This window comes from Python bivittatus, unplaced genomic scaffold, assembly GCF_059951505.1.
Source record: "Python bivittatus isolate LINGU-HERP-01145 unplaced genomic scaffold, Pbiv_v1 ctg000480_np1212, whole genome shotgun sequence".
In the NCBI taxonomy this organism is placed as follows: domain Eukaryota; kingdom Metazoa; phylum Chordata; class Lepidosauria; order Squamata; family Pythonidae; genus Python; species Python bivittatus.
The window spans coordinates 98,327,250-98,336,793 of NW_028277075.1; the positions used below are offsets into that span (position 1 = coordinate 98,327,250).

At 37.8% G+C, this 9,544-nt stretch overlaps 1 protein-coding gene across 1 annotated transcript; it reads left to right on the forward strand.

Annotated features, from left to right (window-relative positions):
- Nucleotides 1-214: 214 nt before the first annotated feature.
- LOC148215084 (protein FAM200C-like) lies at nt 215-9,283 on the forward strand. The gene is made up of 2 exons (XM_088146565.1): nt 215-364; nt 2,179-9,283. The coding sequence occupies exon 2, from the start codon at nt 2,188-2,190 to the stop codon at nt 3,976-3,978; it is 1,791 nt and encodes a 596-aa protein (XP_088002691.1). The 5' UTR covers nt 215-364; nt 2,179-2,187; the 3' UTR covers nt 3,979-9,283.
- Nucleotides 9,284-9,544: the final 261 nt, after the last annotated feature.

The window sequence follows — 9,544 nt, forward strand, 5'->3', positions numbered from 1 at the left end:
AGACCCAGGTTTGGCAGAAAACAAAGCAAACCCACACAACCTTGCTTATTAAAAATATGAAGTGTATTACTGGTCAGTCAAACCACAGAGAGTCAGAGCAAGGCTAGAAGGCCAACTGCAGTCCCACTCCTCCATTAAGGAGTAGCACCCTCTTTGATGTCAGCTAAGTAATGACAGCCTCAAAAAATGTTGTTTCCCTTTCAAATAGGATGCTTTGAAGCTATCTCCAAACTGGAGCTTATTGGCAACCTGGATGGCCAATAGCGACATTTTCCACAAAGATTTCTGTTGTAATTGAGAACAATTGACTGCCATTAAGGAGAGGACAAGGAGAAAAGAATGTGCTTTCTTACAGAGCCTGGAGGTGATGTTCTTGATATATATAATACAGAGGTTCCCAAACTTTTTTGGTTTGTAGCACCTTTAGTGTCTCAAAAATTTTTTCACAGTGCCCATAGGCCAAAAGAAACACTTAACAGTTCCATTTATTAGGTAGGTAGGTCCAAACAGCTTAAATAAATATGTCCTAGCAACTTAGTAGCTGTTTGAAAATATAATGCATATAAATTGAAATAAAAAATAATATTTTTATTTCATTTTTAAATAACCACAATTACAAAACGGACGCATATGCCTGTCGGGCACTGTGCAACTTCTCAAACTTTGGAATAAGCTTGGATACCTGTTCCACATTCATTTCTTGTTCCACATTGATTTTCATGTGGTATTTGCTTTTTATCAGCAGCTGCCGGTGGATGTAGCAAAATGTTAATATATCCCACGGCACCCCTGTGAGTTTGCTGTGGCACTCCAGGGCACCAGGTGCACAGTTTGGGAACTGCGGGTTTAATTCATTCATGGATGAAAAAGAAATAACGTTAAAGCCTAAATTTGAGGCCTATTGTGTGCCATGAAAAATGTAAGGGTAAGAAAGATTTGTCTTCATATTTTGTCTACAAAAGGGGACAAAATTGAAGAACTGAAGAATTGTAACAGATCTGAAATTAAAGTAAATCTTGAGACTTTAGGACATTGACTGAATCTGATCAGAGATCAAATGGTTTGGGGCAGGATTTTTTAGGGTTCTAAAATAATTTAATGGAGTTCTATGAGAGACTGAGGGCAAAACAAAAACAGAGCCAATTTTCTAGCACTAGCGCTCTTGGTCAGCAGTTCTAGGATCTCTTTTTAACTAACAAGTTCCATGGCTTGAAAAAGTTTGGAAGCCCCTGGTTTGGGGCCTAAAAAATAAAAAGGTACAAGAATGGTGAACTAGTCTCTAGAAAACACTATTGATATATGCCAAACAGCAGAAGTCCCTCACAGTTGAGAGTTATGGATAGAGCAGTGATAATATTCTGATGTTGACCATCACAGTGATAGACTTATGGAAACGAAACAGATTCTAGTCAGAAATATGGCTTTGGCCTTAACAAATGAACCAAATTCTTGAACAGTTCGATCTTACTTTGGTTGCTGTATTCATTGGGGTAGATTCACTCCCTTAGGTAACACCAACAGATGTTTGTACAAATGTAGCATACTGCTATCATGTTCCAGCTGGGACCAAGGTTTTCCCATATTTTGTCTCTCCATCGCAAAAGGTATAGACCATTGGTTCTCAACGGGGGTGGTACCACCCCCCGGGGGGCGGTGGGAGGATGCTGAGGGGCGGTGAACTTGTTTTGGGCGGTAGGGGGGCGGTGGGCATGTTTTGGCATTCGAACTTAATTTTAAAACTCCCCCAAAAATTTATTAAATCAATTATCTGGTTTACACCATTTGTACCAGCAATAAAACGAACTTACGCGATGGCTGCCCTCATGCACTTCTAAGAATGGTGAGACGAATTTGTATTCTAGGTAGGCTGACCTTGAAGAACTCAACACTACGATTCTTCTCTGATCCCAACCAGCACAGCGCATGCGTCAGCTGTTTTCCCGCGCGATTAGTCGCAGCGCGTGCATTAAGCGTCCTTTCAATATGAATGTTTGATTTGACCCGTGTTTCTTGAGTTGCTTTTCGTTCGCTTCATTTCTGTTTTTTCCCCTCAGTTTCGATTTACTTTCATTGTTTATTTGGCCAGTCGGCTAGGTAAGTGCGCTTATTAGTTCTTTATCGTGGTCGTGAATTATTAATTGTGAGAAATAGTTATCTTTCCCTCATCATATTTTGCAGCCGCCAACGATGTCGGTTAATAAAAAGAAGTGTCGTCAATACAGTTCCATGTACTTGAAGTTCGGATTTGTTCCTTTGCCATCGAACTCGCAACTACCCATGTGTTTACTTTGTAACGAAGTGTTATCTAATGAGGCAATGAAACCGTCTCGTTTGCAGGAGCATCTGCAAAAAATTCATCCTGACAAACAAAATAAAGATTTGTCGTTTTTCACGAACATCAGTGACAAGTTTCTGAAGGCACCGTCTGTCTCAGGCTTACTAGCAACCTCATCAAAAAAATGCAACGATGGTTTGATAGCCTCTTATAATATATCAAAATTAATTGCTAAATCGGGGAAAGCTCATACCATCAGTGAAGAGTTGATACTTCCGGCTGTCAAGGAAGTTTTAGAAACGGTTTTACACCATCCAGCCGCATCCAATGTTATAAAAAATGTCCCATTAAGCAATGATACAGTGCGACGACGAATTGATGAAATGGCTGAAGATGGTGAAGCTTCCTTATGCAAACTTTTGATACCCACCGAATTTTCTCTTCAGGTTGATGAATCAACCTTGCCAAGTACTAATGAGGCTTTACTGTTAGCGTACATCCAGTTTGTGAAGGAAGGAAAAATTATTCAAGAGATGCTTTTTGCAAGAAGCTTGATTGCAGATACTAACGGTGAATCTATTTTTAATACTGTCAAAGATTATTTTAAAGAGAAAAATATTCCTCTTGCGAACATTATGTCTGTTGCCACCGATGGAGCTCCTGCAATGGTGGGTCATCATCATGGGTTCATCGCCCTTTTGAAGAAAGAGGTACCAGGTATTTTAGCTGTTCACTGCGTGATTCATAGACAGCATTTAGTTGCAAAAAACCTCAGCGACCGTTTGCATCAGTCATTACAATATGTCATCTCTGCTGTGAACAAAATTCGCAGTAATGCTCTCAACGATCGATTATTCGGGCAGCTGTGTAAGGACAACGATGAAGAATTCAATCACTTGCTTCTACACACTGAGGTTCGCTGGGTTTCCAAAGGTGCCTGCCTCAATAGGTTCTGGAATCTTTTTGACTCTCTACTTGAGTTCCTCGAAGAGAAAGATGTAGCTCTGAGAGACAGATTGCTACAATTTAAGATTGATGTTGCTTACATGGCCGATTTATTCACAAAATTCAATGGAATTAATTTGCAGCTTCAAGGCGAAGAGCTCAATTTGATCACAACAAAATCTATTATTTCTGCCTTCCTAAAAAAACTCACTTTGTGGAAGCAGAATTTTGGTTGCAACGAGTTCAGCCAGTTTCCAATCTTGTCGGATCTGCATAAGAGCAGTGAAATCCCCTTTGATGAAACACAAGTTTACTGTCAACACCTTGAGTCTTTGCACAAGGACTTTTCTGAGCGTTTTGAGGATATTTTGTCCCTGGAAGTCCCTCAATGGGTCATGAACCCTTTTATGAATATTGAGACAGCAGAGGTTCAGATTCAGGAGGAATTGGCCGAACTTTCAACTAATGAAACTTTGAAAGCCAGCTTCCAGAATGGTGATAGTCTCACAGAATTTTGGCTTCAAAGTAACATCAATCGCCTCTACCCAGGACTGTGGACTATCATCAAAAAATTTTTAATTGCCTTCCCTTCCTCCTACCTTGTCGAGCGAGGATTCAGTGCTGTTGATCTAATTACAAAAAAGAGAAGTCGACTCCAAATCGTGGAAAGAGGGGACTTGCGCCTTCATCTCTCTAACAATATTGAACCGAACGTTCAGAAAATGGCTCTGAACCATCAAGCACAACCGTCCCACTGACATAATCAAGCATGTTTCATTGATATTACTCTTTTAGCGTATTTTTTGCTGTTTTTTTAAAATTATCTAATTAAGAATAAAGAATTTTTAAACATTAAAAAAGCATTTGCAAAAAAAATTTAAAAAATTTAAAAAATTAAAAAAACGAGCATCAAAAAAATAAATAAACGTATTTACAGCATTTTAAAATAAACTTATTTACATAAAAGAGCATTTAAGCATTTTTTTTGCATTAGTCATTTTAATTTTAATAAAAGGAATGCAATTACCTTCCAGGGCAAAAGTATCAGTTAAATCGAACAAATTTGGTGTGTAAGTCTACTGAAAAAAATTACTTAAAATTTTTGCCTTTTATAATTCAGTAACTCCCCCCCCCCCCATACCCTAAATTACAGGATTTTCACAAAGGGTGGTGTTGAAAAATTTTCCGCTCCTTAGGGGGGCGGCAGCTTCAAAAAGGTTGAGAATCACTGGTATAGACCTTGAGGTGTACAAAGTTATGTGGTTTTTCAGGCCCATCTGTTGCCAGGCAGTTGTACAATATGTCCTGCCCACTTGTAATTCTGAGTTAGTGCTACTTTAAGTTGGTCTTGCCACAAAATTCTACATTTTGGATTCATCTGTGAATGAGATCTCTCCATTGTGCACTATGTAACTAAACGCTTTTCCGTTTCTGATTTTCTTAGTTTCCACACTTTGTAGCCACTGATCATTACTAGCATAACCATGGCATCGAAGATGCCCGCTCTTGCTTTGGTGTTTCCTATCTGTTGTAGCATTGCTTTTATGAACTTAAAGCTGAGCAGTTTTCAGTATAAAATCATTTGGTTGACTGTGTGAAATTCTTAGCTGAGGTAAATGTAGGAACTGACATCTTCTAATGGCTCATGGTCTAGTTTCATTCATGGTATGAGCAGAATTGGTTTTGCAATTGGTTTTCTGCTTTTTTTTCTTAATAATTTATTGAAGTTTTTAATGAACAGTAAAAACTAATACAAGCTAAACTAGAAAAAAGAAAAAAGTTCAGAAGGTGCAGAAAAAGAAAAACAAAAGGAAAGAAAAGAAATAAGTAGAAGAGAAAAGAAAAAGGCAACAAAGACAATAATAAGTGGCTTCCAACCTTCATGACACCAAGCATAAGCTAATATAATAACTTTTCACCCTCTTAAAGTTACAAATGAAAAAAGACTCTTCTCCCCATAGCCTAACTTTTCTCTATAGAATAAAATTAGTAATGAATTTTGTCTAGAAATTGTCATCTTTTCAGTCCTTGTTCAGCAAAAAGTCCATTAGGTCCCCTAGAAATATCAAACAAATAGTTTGTACCTGATCAAATCGTTCAACTTTACATTCCTTTTTTTTGTTCTTCACAGTCTTAGCCTTTAAATCATTCCAATGGCATTGCAGGATTTGATCTTTCATTAATCTTTGGCATTCAAGAGGAGTCTTCAAAGCTTTTGCCAGGCTACTCTGTAAATCCCATAAAGAGGCATCGTCCAGGATTTCTTGTCACAGCTGTTCCGTGTCCAGATCCTTTTCTTGATTTGTCTTTTGTATTCCTGTTTTGGTAATCTCAATTTTGTTGTCTTCCATGCCTTCAAACTCTATAATGTCTATGTCAGGTAAAAATTTTTAAGAGTTTTTCTCATTATCTTCTAAAAATTTATGCATAGAAATCTGAGATACTAGTTGTTAATATCTCAGTTCATGTTTCAAAAAACTCTTTAAGATAAGATTATAGGCAACTTAGCCATTTTAACTCCTTTCTGCCTAGTCCTTTAGTTCCCTCTAGTGTCCATTTGCAATCTTCAGTTCTTAATATGGGTTTAGTTCCTTTTCAGTTGTTTCCCACAACTATATTATTTAATCATATACTTGTTTTTCAAATCTTACAGCAAAAATAACCAATATTCCAAATCTCTCTGGTCTCATAATCCATTTAAAACTTTCTTAAATCAAAATCCTTTTTTTTTTTTGCTTTTTGCCAATTATATATTATTTTAAATTATTAAATCTCCATTTAAGATTTCTTAAATCCAAGAAGGTAAAATTCACCAGGTGTCAAGGTTTCTAATATCCATAAAGTGGTTAAACTGAACATTTCCAATGTGATTGAAAAGTGAGTTCAGCTGGCTTAGTGTCTTTATTAAAGGCTCTGCTGCTACTCTGAGCAAAGATGTCATCTCCCTCAGCTCCTGGTGCTCAAACTCATGGGAGACTGCTGTTTTACGGTCTCCTTGCAAGGAGCTACCATTCAGAGCACTCATAGGTGATCTCCCATTCTTTCCTTCTCTGGAGAGCTTCAAAGGACCAGTCTACTCACTTGTTTGTGGAGATGTCATCTAAATGTTGGTTTGGGGGATGAATATTTTGAAGCAAAGAGATCACAGTAAAAAATTCTTTGTCAATTTCTCATCAGTTACTTGTGGTGAGGACCTTATCCTTCTTAAGGCCTTCAAAAGCCCTCTTTTTTTCTGTTTCAGTTCCTTCTAGTATGTTTTGCTGCTTCTGGCTTCAGCTGCTTTCATGAATTGTCGTGTTTAGTTATTTTCATAGTCTTCTTCTAGCTGTCATCCTATCTTGTGGTTCGGCTCAAAGAGTGCAACCTCATCAAATGTATTTTCCCTTTTGAATTCCTTTCTCTTCTCTTCTCTCCTCTTCTCTTCTCTCCTCTCCTCTCCTCTCCTCTTCTGAAATTCAGTTTATTATATTTCCATTTTTAATGTTAAATTACATTTCCATTAAATATATTTACAATAAAAACTACTTGTTAATTAGAAATTAATGTATCATATTTTGTGTTTATTTTTAAATGAGGTGAATGGAAATTAATTGCAAGTTTTATTGTTGTTTATTATTTTCTAGTTTAAATGAGGGGGACTCCTCCACTCCAAAATCAAAAAGGGGTTGCAGTGCCAAAACGTTCAGGTGCATCTGCCTTAGATAGTTGAAGACAAGCTACATTATACTTGTAGATCTGTTATCTCAAGAACTCCTTGCTTCTTTCTGGTTCCAGTTATGTGTTGCCTAAAAGATGGCTGGCCTCACTTATTGATTTTCTCTTGATGAAGTATATTGGTTACAATACCAAAAAGTTGACACAGGTATTTACTCCCCACTTTAATATTATTGGCTATGCTTTCTGACAAAGAAGAATGTTAGTCTGAAAAGGGACACCGGAAGAAATAAAATACAGTCTCAGTGGAATCAGACTACTCAGTCTCAGTCTACTGCAATGCACTCTACATGGGGCTACCCTTGAAGAGTATCCGGAAGCTACAGCTGGTCCAGAATGCAGCCGCGAGAGCTATTTTTGGAGCCCCAAGAAGGGCCCATGTAACGCCGTTGCTCTGCGAGCTGCATTGGGTACCAGTTTGCTTCCGGGTCCAATTCAAGGTATTGATTATCACCTTTAAAGCCCTACATGGCATGGGACCAGGTTACCTAAGGGACCACCTCTCCCCCATGATTTCAACCCATCCCACCCGATCACACAGAGAGGGTATGCTTCGGATCCCCTCAGTAAAAGAACTTCGATTAACAGGGTCCAGAAGGCGGGCCTTCTCTGCGGCAGCCCCTGCTCTTTGGAACATTCTGTCCCTGGAGGTGCGATTGGTCCCCTCACTCCTGGCCTTCCGTAAGGCTTTGAAGATCTGGTTCTATCACTTGGCCTGGGGTGGGGAGGGAATACTTCAAGCATGGGGATGGCTAGCCCCATAGAAGCCTACCCCAGATTCTTCATCTTCTTGAACTCTCCTTTTCCCTTTTTTAGTAATGTTTTTAAAATTTTGATGTTTTACGTATTTATATATATTTATGGTTTTAATGTTTTGTGTAAGTCGTCCAGAGTCCCCCATTGGGGGAAGATGGGCGGGGGGGGGGGAATTTAATAAATAAATAAATAAAATCCATGGTAATGATTTACTCATTTATAACAACTGTATAACATAACAGGTGAGAGTGCTATTCCTTAAATTACAAAGTTTAACCAGAGAATTTCGTAGCTGGGACAATACACGCTTAATATCTTGCACCCAAAAATGTAACTGACATGGACATCTATCCATAGCGGTATATTTATGGTTCAGATGTCTACCTCCAAATGTGAATGAATGGCAATAATTACTGGAAAATCATATTTCCAAATTTTTTGGATATTTGATCTCTCACCTACAAGTAACATAGGAAATGTATCTTATCCACAATCTCATATTACCTTGACTGAACTCTGTAATTAAAATCTGCAACAGGCCTACTCATTCTCCATCTGATTTTTAATGAAACCATTTTAGAATTATTAAGTAAACTGATATCACCAATCTGTTTAACCATCAGTCATGAGCTCTGCAAAAGGGACACGTAAAGAGCAGGGAGATAAAATCATAGGCAAGCTAGTTTGGGTATTTATTAATTCAAGGGACATTTTGATTTTTTTAAAACTCCCAATGTAAAATAAAGTGAGAAGGATTGTAATCAGCAGAAGTCATGACTGTAAAAAAAGCAGCTGGTAAAAGCTGCTCCAAAAAATTACTCTCTTATTATGGACATCTGGCAACAGACACTTATATCTGACTGGAGACTAATTTTCAGTCTCCGCAGTACTAAATGCCAAGACAGAGGGGATATATAGCTGAGGTAATAGGAAAAGGAAATTTCTCCAAAACAATAATTTGTTTTTCATTGCTGCACAAAACTAAATTCATACCATTAACACAAAGGAAGCAGTAAAATATTCAGCTGATCTCCTGGTTGCCATGTGAAGACATCGCACTCATGCTTCTCTTTCAAATTATCCCTCCAGTAAACAAGAGGGTATGTGATTTAAATTCTCACTCATTTCCAAAAAAAAGTAGGCCAGATAAAAGTTGCTCCCCTGAGATCACATTGCCTACTTTGAAAGAGCCTTGTTATTCAAAACAGAAGGTCCATTTTCCTGATAAGCAACAGTTTCAAAAAACTTCAAAGATGAGGGATTTTACATTTGAGTCTGGTTTTGGCACCCAGAAACAAAACAAAACAAAAAATCACCTTAATTGTTGATGTCTGTCTATCAGGGCAACACATCCCACCATAGGGACAATAATAGATTGATAAACAAACACTTCTATTTGGATGGAAAACTATGTTGGAACTCTTGCAATATATGCACCACAATCTTAACCAGATTGAATACTAGTCATTACATGTCCCCAGAGAGTTACTTGTCCCCAAGGATCCTGGGAAATGTTATTCTGGGTGGGAAGGTAGAGAACTTTAGTAAAAAATAAAATGTTCAATATGCTCACCCAGTTGTATTTTCTTATTTTTTTTAGGGAAGCCATAGGAACTGTGATGCCTGTTATAAAATCAATACAAGTCTAATATGCAGACAATGCCCAGTGAAAATCCATGTTTAGAGAAAAATATGCACAAATAGACAAGAAAGTGTGAGTATGGTTTGGGGAGATAAATGCTTCAAACCCTACCTGTATGGAAAGAAATTTACCTTCATCACTGTTGCTCAACCACTACTGTCAATCTTCAACCCACAAAAGGAGATTCTGCTTATAGCTTTTGCCTGAATGCA

What these genes read in the sequence shown, in the direction of transcription:
- LOC148215084 (XM_088146565.1), top strand. Translation starts at nt 2,188, where the DNA reads ATGTCGGTTAATAAAAAGAAGTGTCGTCAATACAGTTCCATGTACTTG.